At 41.7% G+C, this 20,424-nt stretch overlaps 1 protein-coding gene across 2 annotated transcripts in view; it reads left to right on the plus strand.

The window, feature by feature from the left end:
• The window catches only part of DNAH9 (dynein axonemal heavy chain 9), a 303,268-nt gene that overhangs the window by 15,949 nt on the left and 266,895 nt on the right, over positions 1–20,424 (plus strand). The window contains exons 8-17 of one of the 2 annotated variants that reach the window (XM_077327460.1): positions 382–498; positions 2,258–2,408; positions 3,385–3,499; positions 4,954–5,022; positions 7,920–8,046; positions 8,168–8,423; positions 11,483–11,724; positions 13,831–13,966; positions 15,436–15,632; positions 15,715–16,139. In XM_077327460.1, the coding sequence (XP_077183575.1) occupies positions 382–498; positions 2,258–2,408; positions 3,385–3,499; positions 4,954–5,022; positions 7,920–8,046; positions 8,168–8,423; positions 11,483–11,724; positions 13,831–13,966; positions 15,436–15,632; positions 15,715–16,139 (1,835 nt within the window). The remainder of the gene's footprint in view (positions 1–381; positions 499–2,257; positions 2,409–3,384; positions 3,500–4,953; positions 5,023–7,919; positions 8,047–8,167; positions 8,424–11,482; positions 11,725–13,830; positions 13,967–15,435; positions 15,633–15,714; positions 16,140–20,424) is intronic. The other variant, XM_077327461.1, reaches the window with a different exon arrangement.

Here is a 20,424-nt window from a genome sequence, read left to right on the forward strand (position 1 = left end):
CCAGCTGTACATTTTAATCCCAGGGAAGCTGATTCGTAAGGTCCCAGGACCTATGTGAATTAATAGCCAGTGCCCACAGGTTTCAGAGAGAAAAGGAAAGGGGGCTAGATTGCCCTCCTGCCTGTTGTGTCAGCAGAGCTGATGTTTGTGGGAGAAAGAAGAGGGGGCAGTTTTGTTCCCTTTCCCCTTCTCCATATAGTTCTGCTGCTGTTCATCTGGGTCCTGTTTCTCCAGAAATTGTGTCACTGGGGGAGGGGTGGGGGTCTCTGGAAAGATACCTGGACCTTGCCTCCACGGTTCAAGGGATCTGATTCAGTTGTGGTAAAATCTGTTCTCTCAATGGCAATACTGATTCATATGACCATTTCCTGGTTCCTTTAGGAGTTTGAAGATGATGTGTATAACTTTAAAGAAAAAGTGGAAGATATGGACCGGAGGCTGGGGGCCATTTTTGGACAGGCTTTTGATGATGCAGCTAGTTTGGAGCATGCATTCAAGGTTTGCATTGTACTGCTGTAATATGCAGGAATTATGAGTTGTTTTTCTATTTGTAAACTCTTAATTCTATTACAAAAGTAGTATCTGTGTATGGTTTTTTATACTGAATACAAGAAGCTGTCTTTTTCTGGGTCATGGCATTGGTCTGTCACTCAGTGTTATCTGTTCTGAGATGTGAAGTTTCTCCAAGGTCACAGGCAGAGTCTTCCACAACACCTATAGTCTGATCTTTTTTTGAACAGGAGATGTTGGGGACTGTTCCTGAGACCTTCTGCATGGAAGGAAGGTTCTCTGCCACTGAGCCATGGCCCCATCCCATTTACTGTTAATTCAGTTAAGCTCTTATACCTTTACACATCCTTCATCATTTGAATTGCACTTTGAATTAATTACTATAGGCAGGGATGTGCCTGTTACCTGGGTAAGTGTTCTGTGAAGGAACAGATTGAAAAGCTATTCCCTGTTCCTTCTGAATGAGGTCAGATGGCCATTTTGGGAGGGGTGGCCAACATCATATATGGTCATATCACTTGATAAATGTTTAACAGAGTTTATATTATATAATTAATTAACTCCCACCCATTCAGGAAACTCTTCCAGGCCTTCACAAAACCCTGCCTGCCGTAGACCCTTTAGTTGGGGCTACTCTCCATTGTCCTCGGGAGCCCTTTGGTGAAAGCTTTGTTCATCATGGCTTTTGTGCTTTCAGAGAGCTGCCCAAAATGGAAGAGACCCTTCTTCTTCATGTCCAGAGTCATTATAACCCCCACCCCCCTTTGAGATGGCCTTCCTGTCCTGAAGGAATTTTCCTTCTTTCCTTTTAGTGTTCTCAGCTCTACAGTTGCATATTAACTGGGGATTGGGTAATAGGGAATTAGCATGATTAAGAGCTTAAGTGCTCTGTGGTGACAGCTTCTATCTCCCCCCCTTCTGCCAATGTTAATTCTGCAGCAGAGCTCCTATCTATGCACGGAGAGCAGACCCAACAATTCAATCATTCAGGCGAATTCTTGGGTAGAGAGTGTTTTCCCACATGTACTGTGGACCCTAGTAGGCTCAAAGGTGGGATATAAATGTAGTGTAGTCTCCAAAAAAAAATCTTATCCTTAAGCAAATTTATAGTTCATGGTCTGTTGCCAACTCTTCTCTGTGGTGTTTCTTATAAAAAGAGACAGACGTTGGATTTTCTGTTTAGGGGCTGAACTTGAGGCAGAACACTAAAATATTGGGGAATGAAGATCAAACTTAAACTTAAATGTGCTACTGGCAGACAAGAAGAGTCTGAGTTTGTTACACTGTAGATGTCCAGGGTTTTATTTAATTTGTGCATGCAACAGCTGCACTACTGCTCCAAGTGTGACTTTAGCAAGCCAGTACAACCTCAGTGTGGGTGGCACATCTCTGGCATGCTCACATTGGATCCATAGCAGTGGAAACTCCTCTTTTAAGCAAGATGAGTGCCTGTATTGTTAAATGGATAGCTTCTTCTTGCTTGCCAATGAGAGATGTTGCACAGCAAGTTGGAAAGAAAAGAATTTAAAAAAAGAATCAAGTTTTTCTAAAAGCTCAGTGATTGCTTATGTGTATTTGGGGAGGGGAAAGAATACCAGCATACTCCCTTTTGAGGAACGTCCTGAAATAAATGTACATTTAGGTCATTCTATTAATGTGTCCATGATGAATAGGTTGCTGGCTCTTATTGACTAAGGCACAATATGAAATAATGGATGTTTCCTATTTCCCCTCTCCTATGTGGTAGCTGATAGACATATTTGGAAGCCTTTTGGAGCGGCCATTGATAGCAGCAGATGCCTCTGCCAAATACCATCTTCTGATAAAAATATTTGATAGAAACTTGGATGATGCTAAATGGATCTACCGGGAACATATTCAGGAGGAAGAAGAACTAGGTAAATATCATCAGCTTAAAGGAGTTTAGCATTTGGTCAGCAGAATGTTCCAGGAACAGCTTTGAAGCCAATGAGATTTGTCAGAGATTTGACTCTCCAAAGCTCACAACCTCAAAATCTTCATCTTCTGGATTCTATTCTGGCTGTTCTTCTGCAGAATAATGCTGCTATTCCTTGAAACTTTAAAAGGCCAGGAAATGCAAAATGATTCTAAGAAGCATTTAGAACTGTCTGAATTTTAGAATTCCCCTCTTTGGTATTTTCGTTCTGCCTTGTAGATTGAAAAAGGTAAAAGTAAATTCAGTTATAAAATAATATTATTGCAATATCAGGTGATTCATTTAAGTTTCAGTCAGCAGCTAATGGAAATATAATTTTGGGAGGCAGCCACCCCCTGGACTTTTGCTCTGTGTCCCCATGGAGGTAGGGCAGGACATTTGAGGACTAGGGTACTTGAACACTAGAGTAATCAGTTTTTTAGACTCTTTTGGTAATAATGATAACAGTGGCTCACTGTTCTCTGCTCTTCTACGTAACTGCTCAAGAGTCTGACTATGGAAGGGAGAGGGGAAACCACAGATTAATTTCCTCTTCAAGTTTGAGCCTTGGTGTAATTTGAAGCAGTTGAACCACTGGAGAGTGATTGAACGAACTTCTCTTTTTGGCTCACACAATGCTTTCCATTCTTTAATCAATTTCCCTGTCCATAACACAGTAGAATATCAAGCAGAAGTCTAGGCCAGAGCTCTTCTCTGTCAGGCTTTCCATATGCAATGGAATTGTTTTGGTTTTCATGGAGGAGCATTTAGACATGTGGTCTTCCACTCGTGGGATGAATTGGAACAATGTTGAAAGTCTGCAGTTGCACATTTAGATTGGTGATTATATACCATGTAATCTTACTAGATCAATCTCTTATTTTATTGGTCAACAAACTGACTTGTAGTCCCCACCTCAGATTGAATTTGTTCTTCAGGCTACCCACCTGTACACAGGAATATGCCGTTAGTTGCTGGAGGAATTCGCTGGGCAAGGGAACTGAGAGATCGGATCCAGATTCCATTTAGTAACTTCACAAATCTCACCCTTCTGTGAGTATCTTTACTGCATGTGTCATTCTATATAATGACGGTTTCCTCCTATGTATTGGCTTGTTGTGTTGTTTGCAGCGTTAACAGAAATTTAGAATCTAAAAATTAAGTGAAGAAAGTCTCTTCAGCGGTATCTTCCTTCAGAAACAACTTCTTTGCTTGGTCTAATCACACATTCTGATATGTGTCATTGTAATGGAGCTATCCAAGATGCAAGAAGACTGCCCATGTGCAATGGATTGCCTACAGAACTAGAAGCAGGCGCTGCAAGATGTTTTCAGGGGATAAAACTGGGATATTTTCAGTGTTCCTATGACTTCTGGACAGTCCAGAGAAAGACCTGCCTTGGCAGTTGCTGAGATTTAACTCGGTATTTCACAGTATCTAAATGATTATGCCTAAATAAATAATTTAATAATGGTTGGCAGCATCAGGTCTACATGTTTTTACTGTACTCGGATGTCCATTATGCAATTATAGGCAATTACATGAAAACCAGAATTTTGACTTCTTGCAATATCTTGCTGGTTGCTTGGACTACATCTTAACCTGGCTTTAGTAATATACACTTGGGTCAATGCTTACTGATTTACTTTAACTTGCAGTACATGTGGTCTGCCTTTAAAAATTGTTCAGGAATTTCAGTTAGTCCAGATTGTAACAAATGTTCCGATTATATAGCCATGAAGTCATATAGCACTGGCCTGTACCTTTTCATTATACCAACATGGAGACTCATGGAGACTTCCTCTTAAGGCAGAAATTCTTCCAGTGCTAGATGCTATGACCCAACCCCCCCCCCCAAAAAAAGCAAGGCTCATCATGCCCCTCCCTCTTAACCTTTCAGATATTTGGTGCACAAGTGTTTGTGTGGGGGTCCCAAATCTTGTTGAGCCCATGGGCATTCTTCTGTTTTGAGAACAGTTAGCGGGTCCTACTACAAAAGTGTTTTCAAAGTGTGTGTGCACATGCACAAGCATGCCCAGTTAAACACGAAATGGCTGCCTTTTGGTCACAAAATATTCGAATATTTTAAACCAAGCATCTTCCCATGATTCAAGCAGCTGTTTCAACAATGCTGATGCCTTCCTTGTTCTTCTGAAGCATGTCTTCTTATTCCAGCGAAGCAACAGATGTTGACTTTATTGTTTTATTATTTATTATTATTCACTGCTGATTTTGTCACTTTTGTATTATGCTGCTTTTCTGCTGGTTCTGTGAATTCCTGCAGTTTTTTTTAAACTGATGGTTATTACTGTTTTAATACTGTTTTAGGCTCCTGCTGGCTGCTTGGTCTTAACTGTACTTGGTTTTTTTAAAGTTTATTTCATTTTCTATTATTTGTTATTTTCTATTGTCAAAAGTTGCCTTGAGTATTCCTTGTGAGAGGAAACGGAACTGTACATTTTCTAAGTAAAAAAAACATTGCTTACTCTGTTCTTCTTTGTTGACAGTAGCTTGGATTCTGCTGAGGGCAAAAAAATGATACAAAAATATGAAGAATTGATGCAGCTGCTTGAAAAGTAAGCCTGTTTTCTCAAGATTTTTGGGAGAACTAGAGCTGGGGATATGAACCCAGATCTTAGCCATTGCCTCTCTGCAGTTTTAGCAGAATCTCTGGGTCAGCATGTTGGACTAGGATCAGAGACACTCAAGTTCAAATCCTCCATTAACTGTAAAACACAGCTTAACCTACCTCAGAGGGCTGTTATGAGGATAAAATGGAAATGGGGGGAATGATGTGTGCAGCCTGAACTCCTTGGAGGAGGCAGGGACTAAAGTAGTTAGATGATCATAAAATATTATGCCCGCATACTGAAAAAAATCACTAAATGTGGCTATGTGACCGTCTCCATAATATTGCTTACCTGATCACACCAATTTGTTGTTGTTATGTGCGAAGTCGTGTCCGACCCATCGCGACCCCATGGACAATGATCCTCCAGGCCTTCCTGTCCTCTACCATTCCCCGAAGTCCATTCACCAATAGTTGAAACAATAAAATAGTTTCAGTCATTGAAACTTTCTTCTTTGTGTGCTGCTTCTAGCCTAGTTATTTTCAGCTCATTAAGTTTCCAGGAGAAGCTGCAGTAGAGCTGCTGGACTCAGCTACAGTAGCACCTTACCGGCCAAGAAGGTTTGTAGGGTATAAACTTTTAAGAGTCGATGCTCCCTTCATTGGTCATATATATTTACCTTTATGTTCCATTACAGCACATTGCAGATGTTCAAATTTGGGCTATTTGTATCCTACAAGTAACACATTCCTGCTGATTAGGGTCTCCAAACAATTTGTGTCTGAACACTTCAGCTTTTGTTTTGGGTATGCAGCTTGTTCATAGGAAAAATGTTATTTATCGTTTAAAGGGAGAAGAAGAAGAAGAATTGGTTCTTATATGGGAGTTTATCTATATGAATATTTCATGTTGGTGCCTGACATTCAGTTTTCATTGTCACAATGGCCTTCACTGGCAGCAAGCATAGGAACCTGAAAGCATATTCTCATGTTACAAGTTTTCCTTCTATACACAATTCCCATGACAAAAATATTCCTCATGTTACCAATTTTACTTCTATACACCATTCCCCTGAAAAAAATACTACAGTTTTTGCAATTTGTGAAGCATGTATACCTGCTTCTAGCCACAAGGCATATGCAGATATGCTAAACTTTCCTGGATTTTTCACATGCCCATGTGGACAGGTTTATCCACACAAATGCAAAGCTTTGTTTTTGTAAGCTTTTCTTGTGTGGTTGAACTTGTGGTCTAACCTTAATGGTTTCTGCTTCATATAAGCAGCTGGCTGACGAGAGTAGTACCCACATGGCTCAGATTTTCAGCTACATTTGTACCAATGAATAAGATAGCCAGTCTTCAGTTGGGCCCTGGTAGCTGCACTCCATCCAGGTTGCTTAGGCACGCTTGCTTCATATTTTCACAAAACTGGACAGTAGTGTAGTGCAGTGGTCCCCAACCTTTTTATCACCGGGGACCAGTCAACGCTTGACAATTTTACTGAGGCCCGGGGGGGGGGGTAGTCTTTTGCTGAGGGACACCGCCGCTGACAGAGCCCCTGCTCCGCTTTCCCACTGATGCTCCTGACTTCCCACCGTCCACTAGGGGGCACTGCCAGCAGCAGCTGTGCAGTGTCATGCCAAGGGGGAGCCCCAGCCATGGCAGCCACCGGAGAGCACCAAAGGTGAGCTGGCGGCAGAGTGGCAGGGCAGCCCCTGAGGCAGCAGCTGGGGAGGAGGACAAGGAGGAGCCACGGCCCGGTACCGACTGATCCACGGACTGGTACTGGGCCCCGGACCGGGGGTTGGGGACCACTGGTGTAGTGTAATGATTATTCAGCATAGCTTCCTCTAATTGCAGGTTTTTCTAGGCAGATATAAAAAATCCCAGATATTTTAAAAATAACCTATTCTGGTATTTAACTGATCTTACATAAAGGAGGGGATTTCTTAACATGTAGAATACAGTCCCTTATGGAACAGGTTTGTTTTCTCCCAGTGGGAACAGTAGTCCATTTACTTCCATTACCCCCCAAAGATTTAGGATTCTCTTGTATTGCATTTCAGCAGCCATTAGCTTATCTATTGCTGCTGTAACTTTCCCTGAAGCTCCTCCTGGCCTGTGGTTCCATAGTTTCTCTTGAAACTTGCCATTCTCTAATGCTTTCATGGAAATATTAAAGTCTAAGAAAAAACACTAAATGTGTCTTAAATGGCTCCTAGCTATTTACTGGAGCTTGCTGAATACCTAAGCTTCTAATTCATTGTAGTAGAATGGTTACATCAGCTTGGTGCAGTGGTTAAGAGCATTGGCCTCTAATCTGGAGAACTGGGTTTGATTCTCCACTCCTCTGCAGGCATCCAGCTGGGCGACCTGGGGCCAGTCACAGTTCTTTCAGAGCTCTCTCAGCCCCACCTGCCTCATAGTGTGTCTTTTGTGGGAAGAGGCAGGGAAGGCAAGCGTAAGCCGCGTTGAGTTTCCTTCAGGTAATGAAAAATGGGGTACAAAAAAACAGATCTTCTTTCTTATTCTTCTCCTCCTCCATCATTGTTATCTTTGTCATCTTCTATGCATTTCAGTGAGGCATTAAATTCTAATGACCTCTGATGGGAGTCTTTGGTCAGTCATGTCTCAACAAAGAACACTCTTGGAGAGGGGCAGGATCCAGATGGACCTGCTGCCACATCTGGGGTGGTATTGCAGGAGGAGGACCTTAACTTCTCTTGGAATGGAGAAGATATGACAGCCTTGTCAGAGTATTGCAAGGCATGAATAATACAATGCTTTTAAGATCTGCAGTTTATCTTTCTTTAGCTTTGCCTGCAGCATACCTTGAAAATCTGTTCCAGTTAGATATTTAGGCATACATCTAGTCTGTCATGATTGTTGTGGTCTTCTGATAGATACCAAGAGAAGCTTTATAAGGAATGGCTCCAGACCGTGTATGAAAAATCACAATATAATCTCACACAACCACTTATCCAGCGAAATCCAGAGAGTAAACTGATTGCAGTCAATTTTAACCCTCAGGTAAGATATTTTCTGTCTTTCAGTTTTTCTTTTCTTTTTTGCAAACTTTGGAAATGCTAAGTTTGAAAACACTGCTCCAAGAAAGGAAATTGCTAATAAGTTTGAGTGTGTTGTTTTCCAGCTGGTGTCTGTTCTAAGGGAAGTGAGTTACCTTGGGGTAGATCAGAATGGAAGAATTCCAGAGATAGCAGCAGACATCTATTCTTCCAAGGAATCCTTCCGGCAGCTGGTAGCCAACCTGGAGTTGATGGTGACTTGGTACAACAAGATTCTGTGTACAGTTCTGGAAGTGGAGTACCCCCTAATACAGGATCAGCTGGAAAATATTGATGTCCAGTTGAGAGAAGCAGAACAGACCCTGAACTGGAAAACAGAAGGTGAGGTTTGCCTCAGGAAGAGGTTCCATGATACGGAGAAAGATTAACAGGTACAGAAAAACCAACAAAGAAAATCTGTTCTGTGTCCTGAAGCATACATAGCAGATTAATATTTCATAAGTACATTCTTCTTCCCCGTATTCTTCAGAAAGTTCAATGGTCCTAGGTATCCCTGAGTATTTCATGTAGATTGACTCCTTCCTTTATTTGTTGTACATGAAAGTTTTCAAAATGGGAAATATTGCTCTTCCCCTTTTTGATATATATAAAATTAAATTTAGGCACAAGTAATAGCCTCAGTTCAGAATGTAATAATAATATAATCTTAAACCGCTCCGCGGGAGTGGTATAAATAAAACAGTAAGGTGGAGGGCCCTGTCCGGGATGAGGAAGGGTAGCCATTGGCCCCTTCCCCCGGCATGGCAAGCGGAGGGCCCAATCGGCAGGTGCAAAGCGCCTGCCAATTGGGCCCTCTGCTTGCCGTTCCACCCCCAAGGGGCCAATCAACCCCTTGGCACCGAGCTGACGAGTCAGGAGGCGCACAGCGCCTCCCAACCCCTTCCCATACCGCTGCCTTCCACGCACTCCGCCATTGCTGACCGCCGCTCCAGCTGCCATCGGCCGCCTCCACATGCCTTCCCGCCTCCCCCTTCAAAGCCCGCTCTTCAGAGCGGCCTTACCACTGGGTTTTGAAACCAACCTACCAAGATTCTTCCTGTTGTTATTACTTGAGCGGTGACAAGCAAGCGGGTTAGGTACCCGCGGGTGCCGCACATCCATGGTGCATCGGCTCCATTTGAGAAACAACTCTGCTCGGCCCCCGCGTGCCTTCCAGGTCCGCTTTGAAGTCTCTCCCCGTTTCCGAGAGCCAGCCAGGTTGCTTCAAAATCTGCTCTGGCAAATGCTGCCCCCCCTCCCCCCCGCTTAAAAGCCATCTCTCTTGCCTCATGTAGGACTCAAGAACTCCACTTGCAAGACCGGGAAGCTGCCGGTTGTTGCTTTTTTCCCCCTTCACCTCTCCTGGCGCGCGCTGGGAGCTGTACTTTTCAGGCTCCCAGAAGAGGCAAACGGGCTGCTAATGAGGAGGTGGGGACTTCACGGCTTCACGTGAGGAGGCAGAGATTTAACCCCCCCCCCCAAACAAACATACAATGACTTAAAGAAATCATTAACAGGGAAGCTGCGGGTTGTTGTTTCTTTTTTTCTCTGTCTGGGAACTGTCACTTGCAGGCTCCCAGGAGAAGCACACGGGCTGCTAATTAGTAAGCAGGGGCTTCCAGCCTGCGCCTGAGAAGGCAGAGAAGGCTCTCCTGTGCCAAGTCTTCATCTCCTGGGACATTCCCTAGAAAAGCCTGGAGGATTTTTGCCTGTAGCTTTCCGGGCCTCTTGTGGCGCAGAGTGGTAAGGCAGCCGTCTGAAAGCTTTGCCCATGAGGCTGGGAGTTCAATCCCAGCAGCCGGCTCAAGGTTGACTCAGCCTTCCATCCTTCCGAGGTCGGTAAAATGAGTACCCAGCTTGCCGGGGGGTAAACGGTAATGACTGGGAAAGGCACTGGCAAACCACCCCGTATTGAGTCTGCCATGAAAACGCTGGAGGGCGTCACCCCAAGGGTCAGACATGACTCGGTGCTTGCACAGGGGATACCTTTACCTTTCCGGGCTGCACTTCTCCAGATGCATACAAGACAGTAGGTTCTGTTCCAGCCTAACACCCCCCCCCAAGTCTCCAGAGAAGCCACCCACATCCACTCCTCAGAGCCTTTGCCAGCCTGCCACCTTCTGTATTGCTGCGGCCAGGAGGGGGAGGGAGGCAGCCCTGGCTGTGCTTCTGGCCCAGGAGGTAAGGATTCTTTTCCCCCTTCCTTTCTTCCTCCCTTCCTTCTATCCATCCAGACCTCCCTTTGTCTCCGTTCTCCCTCCCTTCCACCCATTTCTCTTCTGCCTTTCTTTCTCCCATTGCTTCATCTCCTTTCTCCCCTTCTCTCTCTCTTTCTCCCCTTCTCTCTCTCTCTCTCTCTTTCTCCCCTTCTCTCTCTCTCTCTCCCTTTCTCTATGCCTGCCTGCCTGCCTGCCTCCCGTGTTCTCGCCACTGCATCTTTCTCCTCCCTTCCTCCCTTCCTTCACACCCAGGACTTCTAAGCCAAACACTCACCCATCACACCATGCTAGCGCCCGTTGTATTTCAGCGTACAACGGGTTTCAGTTCCTAGTATATTATATTATGATATGATATGATATACTTACATTATTGCCAAAGATAGACTATTATTGACCATGCCCAAATGTGTTTTGGCCAATTAGCCTTCCTCAGTGGTCAAACAATGTTGTTACAATACATTACAATAATGCATTCATTTTTTAAAGCTTAGTGAAAGCAAAGTGAAATAGTTTTATAGTCAATATCCATGACCTAAGGCAGAGATATAAATCAGAGGCCTCAGTTTAGATAACTTGCTGCCTTAGTCAGATATACTTCCTTTTAATAATGGTTCAATTGTGTACCTCTCTCTTTTGGTAAACAAACAAATGAACATACTATTACACTACTATTGCCTCCAGGCTGCATATTCAAGCTCATCCTTTTGGGGAGTAAGATCTTAGAATCTTAAGAATTTTTTAAAAACAAGGAAATTAGTAAAAATTAAATGTTACCACATGCCAAGAGAGGTAGAATCTTCTCTCACCTGATTTTGTGATGTTAAAGGCACCATCCAGTCAGTTTGTGATCATCAGATCTTAGAAGCTAAGCAGAATCAGTACTTGGATGGGAGACCACCAAGAATGGCTTTGCAGATATAGGCAATTGCAAATGACATCTGCTTCTCACTTACCTTGAAAGCCCCTTGTTGGAGTTATCAGATTTTCCATATTTGCAACTTGCTGGCACATGGCTCATGTTTCCCAGTAGCTCAGAATTATGGCTTGAGTGCTGGAAACATGCCATTTCCCTACAATGAATGCATTTGCTGGGCAAATGCTATCTGTAACAACAAACAATGCATTTTTTAGCCTATGGGGTGGATAAATCTCTTCTGACTCATTCTCAATTATTATTGAAAGGCCTTTGGGATCGCATTTCACCAGTGGTTAACAGTGTTCGGGATCTTGAACAAAGAATCCAGAAAACCAAAGACAACATTGAGGAAATTCAAAATATCATGAGATCTTGGGTCTTTCCAGTTTTTGAAAGAAAAGATGGGAAAAGAGAATCTCTGCTGTACTTAGATGATCGACATGAACGATTGGACAAGCACTACCAGGTCATCACAGACTCAGGGCGTAAGATTCATTTGCTGATCAAGGTAATGTGAGTTGTAGTGGAAGGATTGCTAGGAGATGCCCTTTGTAATCCTTTTCCCTTCATAGTAGAACTGATCCAAAGTGGCTAATATGAAACAGATTAAATAACACCATTCAACTAGAGTATTTATGTATGCTGTCATTTTGGCATACGTCTGTGTTCAATAGCATAACTGAAACACTGAACTAGAAGTTTAGACGCTGTCTTTGTTTTGCAGCATGTGTGCACATGCATATACGTTGTGAAAAATCACATATATAAATTAACACTTCTGTCACTACACAGAAAAGGATACTAATGATGCTTTGATGCAGTTCTTTTTATGTTTTCTTGATGGCCTGGAAAAAATTTGCCATTTTCTAAGATCAGTTAAAGAACAAGAAGCCTGTTCAGTTCACAGTCACAAATGTAATGCATCATGGGGTGTGAGAGAGAAGCAGCTGGGAAGGTGTTTGAGTGTCACATGGCTTACTTGCAGCAGGCTGTGTGATTCTGGACACTGCAGTGCTGTTCTAGTCCGCAGGGGTCTATATAGGTATAGCCATTCTTCAAAGCTGTGAAATCTTCCTGGACTAGGCGGCTTGCAAGCTTACTGAGATTTTAAAGCTAGATAGGAACAAACTCCCCAAATATATTTCTGTGTTGAATCAAGCAAAGAAGAGCAGCCAGCTCTAGCATTCAATGTTTAATTAGGGTATCTACCTGTTGACTGACCTGGAGGGATTCCATGTTTCTTCTCCGGAAAGGGCAGCAACCTCGTGAGGAGAGCCTGACCCCCAAGACCTAAATCATGAATGTTCACAAGAGTCCAGTCTTGTCGTACAATTTAAACTGCCTATCAGCTGTATGTCACTTTAAAGCTTTGACCTGAAAAATGTGAAGTGTTTCTGTTGGGACTGCATTTGGATATAATGGCAAGCCATGAGATGTAATGAAAAACTGTGGTTTGTCATAAAAAGACTGAGTCATGGAAGTCCATGTATTGGATCCTGCTGGGGCCTTTCCAACAATTTCTAAGTGCAGAGTTTGAAAGTCTCAACTTTCCCTCTTGCTGCCCCAAACTGTCCCTTCAGAAGCAGCATTTCTGGGGGAAGACAGAACTGTAGAGAGAGGTGGGAGGTGAGAAGGTCATGTTTCATAGAAGCAATGGATCCAAGCTGTATGTTCCTTAAAACATGGTTTAATTATGGTTTGTAGGCAAAGAAACAAACCAAAGTTCTTGAGCTGTGCACAGAAGAAACCTGAGGACTTCCAAAGCTCATTCTGATAAACACAATGGTTTGTTGCTACCTCTGAATGTGGCCTCTCACTCATTGCCAAAGCCAGCACTAAAGTTGTCTTCAGTTTGGGTCCAGTCTCTGAAATAAAGCATACAAGATGATCAAAGAATTATTGGTCCAAGTGTATCAGGAATACTCACAGAGCCAAGTTTGAGTGCATATTTAAGATCCAAGTTTCGATCCCTCTGTTAGAAAAGACTAACAGAAAAGCATTTCCCTCTGGTAGCAAGGCTGGGACAGACATCTGCCTAACAACTTGCAGAACTGCTGCCTGTCAGAGCAAGCACTATAGGGCTAGATGGATCAATGATCTGACACAATATAAGGATACTACAAGTTTTTATCCTCAGCCTGCAATTACTCCTTTATAATGAATGACTTTGACAGAGTAATTAGAGAGAGGACCTCTGCGTTTGTTTAAGTCTTACAACGAAATCCTAGGCAAGTCTATTCAAAAGAAAGTCCCATTGTGATTAATGGTATTTACTCTCAGGAAAGTGTGCAAGAGGATTACAGCCTTAGTCTCCCTGATACAACATGCCTCCATTTTGTTTCTACCCTTTCTTGGAGAGACCCTATTCTGCAAGTTTGCATATAGAATTCCCTGAGAATTCTTATTTAGTCTTTCTGGGTAACATTAGGTAATCAAAGTTTGATGATATATTGGCTTACTTCTGAAGCCCACTTCCTCAAATCCACGCAGAGCTATCCCCTGGTTACAGCTACACGGAGGAAATGTTACACCAACTAATAAGGCCATCGGATCTTTTGTTAGTGCTTGAGCATGTTCCCGTCACCTGCTTTTGTTTCTGGCTTTTTGTGTTTAGGAAAACCTGAGACTCTTTGGAGCAGATCCAGTTTCGGATGTTTGGAAAGCTTATTTGGAACATGTGGATGAAACTGTCCTAGATGGGTTCTTTCATGCCATTGAATGTTCACTGAAGTATCTTTTGGAAAACACGGGTAACTAGTTGTCGGTGACCTTGTTCACCATTAACTGAGATATTCTTTAAATCTATTTGTAGTAATTTTCCATTGTTACTGTGTTTATGGTAAGCAGGATGGAAGTGAGGGCGTGTACAGTAAAAACTTTATCTCTAACTTGGACCCATTTTTGGGGTGTCACTGAATGGTGGTGGCAAGCAGATGTGGCTGATAAAAATGGCTCACATTCTTCTGCCAACTGTTTTCCTTTTATTTTATTTATTTATTTCTTCTCAAGCTAGTCATCTTGGGGCAGTGGACAATCTTAAGATATACATAAACAAAATTATGTGACAATAACACCATTCATCAATAAATAAGCATTAAAATAATTTAAAACTTCATTCAAATCACAACCAAATTGAATATAACCACGTTTGGAAGGGGCGAAGGAGAGAGGGAAGGCGTCACATAAAGGGGGGTCCTGCCAGATCATATTGGTGGGTTTCTGCTGGCCTCAATCCTAGGTTTAGCAAACATGAGATATTTAAGTTATAAAGGTACATTTCTCTCTTGGAGTTAAGGACTGTACTTTAAATTATATGGTACTCATTAGCTGATTTTCACTGGATTGGTAGTCTATGATGGAATATGCACATAGGCAAATTCCATAATCAGCAAAGTGCTCAAAAGACTTAAGCAAACAACAGAAGTTATTGGTTGCATTAAGTCAGTGGTTCTAAACCTGGGGGATGGGACCCCTTTGGGGGTCGAATGACCCTTTCACAGGGGTCGAGTCAGGGCAAGCAGCTGGGCCGGGGGGCGCCATCCACACAACAGCCTTCTGAGGTAGAACGAGAGAGAGTGTTCGTCTGTCTGGAGCACTGAAAAAGAGCGAGATCGGCATGGTGGGACAAGAGGCAGAACTGAACTGAGAAACTTCGGAAGAAAACCAATTTATATACAATCATGAACAATGGATCTTTACGCCATTGGTCAGTTTCGTTTTAATTTCTGTGAAAGAACACTTACATAATTTTATGGTTGGGGGTTGCCACAACATGAGGAACTGTATTAAAGGGTCGCGGCATTAGGAAGGTTGAGAACTACCGCATTAAGTGTATTAAGTCAACAAAACAACAATCAGGCACAGATAGTGCTTCTTCAATGTAATATAACTACTTTATTCAAGGAAATACATTTCTAGACATATTAAAGACAGAGTCCGACCTAATTTAGGTAGCCTGAGTGGGAAGAGATGCAAAATGTCTGCAAATATGGAGTGTGAGATATGTAAGAGGAGGAGGAGGAAGCCCATAAGCCCCTGGGAGCATAAGGCTAACTTCAAAGGGATAGCGATAAAAGATCAAAAACAGGAAGTTTAGAGACCGGACTTGACTAGCCTAAACTAATCATAGACCCCTTTGAAGGTCTAGAAACTCAGAAAGAGCATAATTTCCTCCTCTTCTAACAGTCTAAACCCTAATTGTATCCTCTCTGTTTTACAGATTCTAAGGCGGGCCTTGCTCCCTTTTTCAAAGTGCAACTGGATTTATTAATTCCTGATATGGTGTTTCATCCCTCTTTGGATGCTGCTGCCAGTGACGGTTTCTATGATATTTTTGAGGGTCTTGTCAATGATGTTTTCCGGATTTCCTCTCTGGTGCCCAGATTGGCTGACAACAGCCCATTCCTCCATTATCAGGTTTTTCTCTTGATCAACCTTTACTCTCTTGCACATTTACATTCCTGCTAACCAGCGCTACCTATATTTCTGTCTTCTCCAGGATGACATGGAGGAAATGTCAGATCTTGCTGATATGCGACACACCCTAATGGAACGTATCCAGAAGATGATATCTGTCTGTTGTGACTACCGCAACTCCTTTGACCACTACACTTACCTCTATGTGGATGACAGAAAGGAATTCATGCGGCATTTTCTGTTGTATAGTCATGTCCTCACCACAGAGGAAATAGAGGCACATGCCGAGGATGGGGTACCGGAGACCCCTCCTACTTTGCAGCAGTTCAAAGAGCAAATAGACTCCTATGAGAAGATCTATGATGAAGTAAGCCACTTGGAGCCTATCAGAATATTTGATGGCTGGATGAAAGTTGATTCTCGACCATTCAAAGCATCTCTTCTGGGTATAATAAAAAAGTGGAGCTTTATGTTCAAGCAGCATCTCATTGATCATGTGACTCACAGGTATCACTGTTTTCTGTTGAAGTGCTTCTATGGTCTTGAGGATATATGTGAGACAGTTTTATGATCTGAAGCTTGGGTATGGACCAGCTCATCTGGCTTCAATTCTACCTTCCCTTCCTTGTGTTGCTTGCTGCATATCATTTCTGCCATCCTCCCTTGGAGGTGTCCTGTTTGCATTTTGACCTTTGAACAGGCCTTTGGTTAAAGCATTTGTGGTTCAAGACCAAATTTCATGTGTATTTAAATGTAAGCTGTACACAGGAAATAGTAATATTGGTGTGCCCCAGGCATCTTCTCTGGAGTAGCATCTTCAGTTCTGGGCAGCATCCATCAATACTGTTAGTGACAAGGTGGAAGATTTCAGGTGAGGGCTACAAAGATGACACTGGGTCAGGAACACATGTGTTTAGCAAAAAGAAAAGATTAAAAGCAAGGTGGATATGTTGACAGTTTTCAGATATTTATGATCTCTGTAGGGGAGGAAAACAGTCTGCAGAGGATAGAAGAAGCAGTAGTTTCATCTGCAGGGCAGGTGAGGTTTAGGTTAAATGTCAGAAAGAATTTCTAAATAGCATAAATAGTTCAGCCTCAGAGCAAGTAAACTCTGTAGCTTGTAACTTTCATAAGAACTTCAAGAGCTTTGGCAAAAAGAGTCGGACAAGCATATGTTGCTGAATAGAATATAGAAAAATCCTGCTTTGGGCAGGAAGTCTGACATACATACATCATTCTCTTCCAACTTTAAAAACATTTTTAAATGTTATGTATTTGTTGCTTTGAAAAAAAACTGAAAACAGGATAACATAAAGAGATCAAGTCTACCATTCTGTGAAAATGTAACGGGACAATCAAAGTGGATGCATCTCTAAGAAAAGATCTTTGATATCCAGAGTTACACTTGTAATTTTTTTTAAAATAGTGATCTCTTAGTAGTTTGTATTTTAAGTGCCATCAGGTAGCTTCCAATTTATGGCAACCCTGTGAATTAATGTCCTCCAAAAAATCCTATAATTAACAGCCTTGCTCATATCTTGCATCCTGAGGATTCTTTTCCTGCTGCCTTCAACTTTTCCTAGCATTATTGTCTTTGCCAGTGGCTCTTTCAATTTTTTCAAAATGTGACCAAAGTATGATAGCCTCAGTTTAATTATTTTAACTTCTTAGGAGAGTTCAGAATTGATTTGATCTAGAACCCACTTATTCATCTTTTTAGCAGTTCACAGCATGTGTAAAAGTCTTCTCCAACACCACATTTAAATGATCTCTTAGCAGTAGATGAATGCATTTTTATTTTTTAGTTTTGCAGACATTGACTTTGCATCCATAAATACAGCATTTCCCTCATTTTGCTCATGCTGAAACTAGGGAAATGCTGCAGAATATTTCCAGTAGCTGTCCAGAAGAGTTAAGGGCTGCACACATACTGACAGTTACGAGGGATGAAATCTTCTCATTAAACATTTATTTATTTATTTGATTTATAACCTGCAAATTCTTCTCAACAAAGGACTCAAGGCAGTTCACAAGATATACAACATAGCATTAACACACAAAATATAAAATAAGGCTGATAAATATAAATAAATGTAATAAAACAGATTCTAATTAAAATTCAGCTAGCCATCAGGTCTGGAACAAATCTGGACAGCCAACCTGGTCACCCATTCTCTTAGTTAATTCAGTGCTGCACAAAACAAAAGCAGATTTGCGTGCCCTATAGAACTTAAGATAGGGAAGTAAGTTAGAAGTGACTTTTAGTTTCAATTGATTGTGGGCTTTAAAATAAAGAAGGAAGAGTACTTCCCAAACTGGAAGTATTTAAAAGAATTCTTGCTTATCCATTTAAGATATGCAATCAGTCCTTTGTAAGATGCATATGAACAGTCCTGAGAACAATGCAGGTAAATTAACTGGTAATTCCCCTCCCCTTCCTCCTTTCCTGATGTTGCCTAATCCTTTGAAATTTGGTAGTCCTGCTGGCTCAGACTCATGCTTCGTTTAGTCCAGCATCCTAGTTTCACATAATAGTCAACCAAGGCCAAGAAGGGCCTTCCCTAGTGTTGCCTCATAGCATTGGTATTTAAAGGTTTCTGCTTCTGAATGTAATTTTAGTCATCCTGGTTCCATGAAATCAGGTCCTATTCTCCTTAGAATTGTTGGTAGGTTGGGTTGCTAGGCAGTGCCTGGCAACTGGCAGGAGGTTTATGGTGGGGGGAACAGCATAATGAGAGAACAATTAAGAAGAAAAATAAGGTTTTATCTACTTACAGGAAGTTCTTACCATACTGTTCTTGGTCATTACTAGAGCTTAATATGACTTTGTTCTGGGCACAGAGAGTCAAAATTTTAATTTAAATCACTTAAATTGTTCTTTGGTATGAGAAACGGACGTAGAGTGATATGGTTCCCCACTAAGTTTGGAAGGAAATTAAAATATATTATTAATTTATTATTATTTTCTGAAGAACATACGAGGAGCACTGCTGAACCACCAGAGTCCCATTTTGGCTTCCACAGTGGTCAGCTGGATGCTTTCAGGAAGCCCACAAGCAAAGAATGAATGACATCACCCCTGCTGTCCCCCCCCCCCCGTTCCATTATTAAATGTTTCTTCCATTAATTCATCTAACCTTCTTTTAGACCAAAAGAGAGGTCACACGGAATTGTCAAGCAGTGTTAAATTACTGCTTGGAGATATACAGTAGGTTATGATTTAAAATTGCATACAGAAGTGATTTTACATTCCTCACTTGTTCCACATGGCTGGGTGATCTGAAATTTCTGTGATTTGTTGTACACAGTTTTTATGAAGGAATCAGAAGATATCATGGTCAACCCATTGCATCCCAGTGTTTTCTATGTGGTGTTCCCATCTTTTTAATTTTAATTTTAGAGTATTTTTTCCTTCACAAAGATGTAGATGTAGATAGTATCAGTCATCCACATCAGAACTGATCAAATGTGGCTATTGTTCATTGATTTAAAGGAACCAGAATTAGGGCCTCCCCCTCTTTTTAAATCCTCGTTGCCTGTTTTAATGTAGCTTCCAGTTCTCTATAACACTAAATTTAGTTTGTAATTAAAAAAAAATCCTGGGAGTAAGCCATGTTAAACAAAATGGAACTTACTTCTAAGTAGATTTGCTTAGGATTGCGCCCATAATTTCTTCTGGTTCACTCATGATGCCTGAATGGATTCTGAATCAGATTTGTTTCTTCAGAAGGGGGAAAATTTTAATTACTGTAACTGCAAAGTATGTTAATTCTTTAAAAGAAAACATTATTTTATGATTATCCTTTCAAAACCTGAGTGATTATGATAATACAAATAAAAAATACTAAATGCTTGTTATTGCTGCCTTTTAAAAAGGCATATTTAAAATCTCCTCCCTACCACATGAACACCAAGAGTGAGCAGGAAGTAATTCAGCATGGATCAGCAGAAGCAGCTGTGAAGTAAGGGCATGGTTAGACAATACATTTAACATGAGTTATGAAATCCCAACATAATTTGTGTTTAATATGTAACCTAGGACTCTCCTTAAAAATGCTGGTGGAGTGGGGAAATTGTCTCATGAACATGGTACGGCAGTAGGAGGGGCTTCATCATTCCCTCCCTTCTACCTCAAGTGCTTTTGTTAACAGAAAAGTGATGTGGAGGCCAACTGTCTCATGGCCAGGTACATGGAACAGCCCACCCCTACAACCCTTTTCTGCTAGCAGAAGTGTCTGAGGTAGAAGGGCGGGAACGATGAAGCCCCTCCTACTGCCATGCCATGTTTGGTTGATTATTTGCTACCACCTCCACTTTTAAAAATATGAATCCTGGATCACATGGTAAATGCAACCCAAGTCATGTTTAACATATTGTCTAATCAGACTTTATATTTAAAGTGATAATGGTGAGGAGAAGATGGATTCTTGCAGAGTGCTTATTACTTTCAAGTGAACGTTTTTTGCAAGGTCTTGGTTTTAGGAATGGGCATTACCAGATTTTTAATGATCCTGTAATGTTATATTAAATGTATGGGATCTCATTCTGCTTGCAGCTTAATGAGAAGAAAAAAACAAAGAGACCCCTCTCCAGTTCCAAAATGTCAAACTGACCCAAGAGGACACCAAAGGAGCTTTGTTTTGCATCCATGTAGCCATTTCTACCAATTCAGTTCACTTTCCACCCAGGGTCAATTCACACATTTTCCACACATTGTAGTCAAGAAGAGTACCCTTGCATTGTTTGGCATATGCTAGAAAAGTGTTGAATGCAATGTAGGTTGATCTGTGCA

The sequence above is a fragment of the Paroedura picta genome, chromosome 3 (assembly GCF_049243985.1).
Source record: "Paroedura picta isolate Pp20150507F chromosome 3, Ppicta_v3.0, whole genome shotgun sequence".
NCBI classification, from domain to species: Eukaryota; Metazoa; Chordata; class Lepidosauria; order Squamata; family Gekkonidae; genus Paroedura; species Paroedura picta.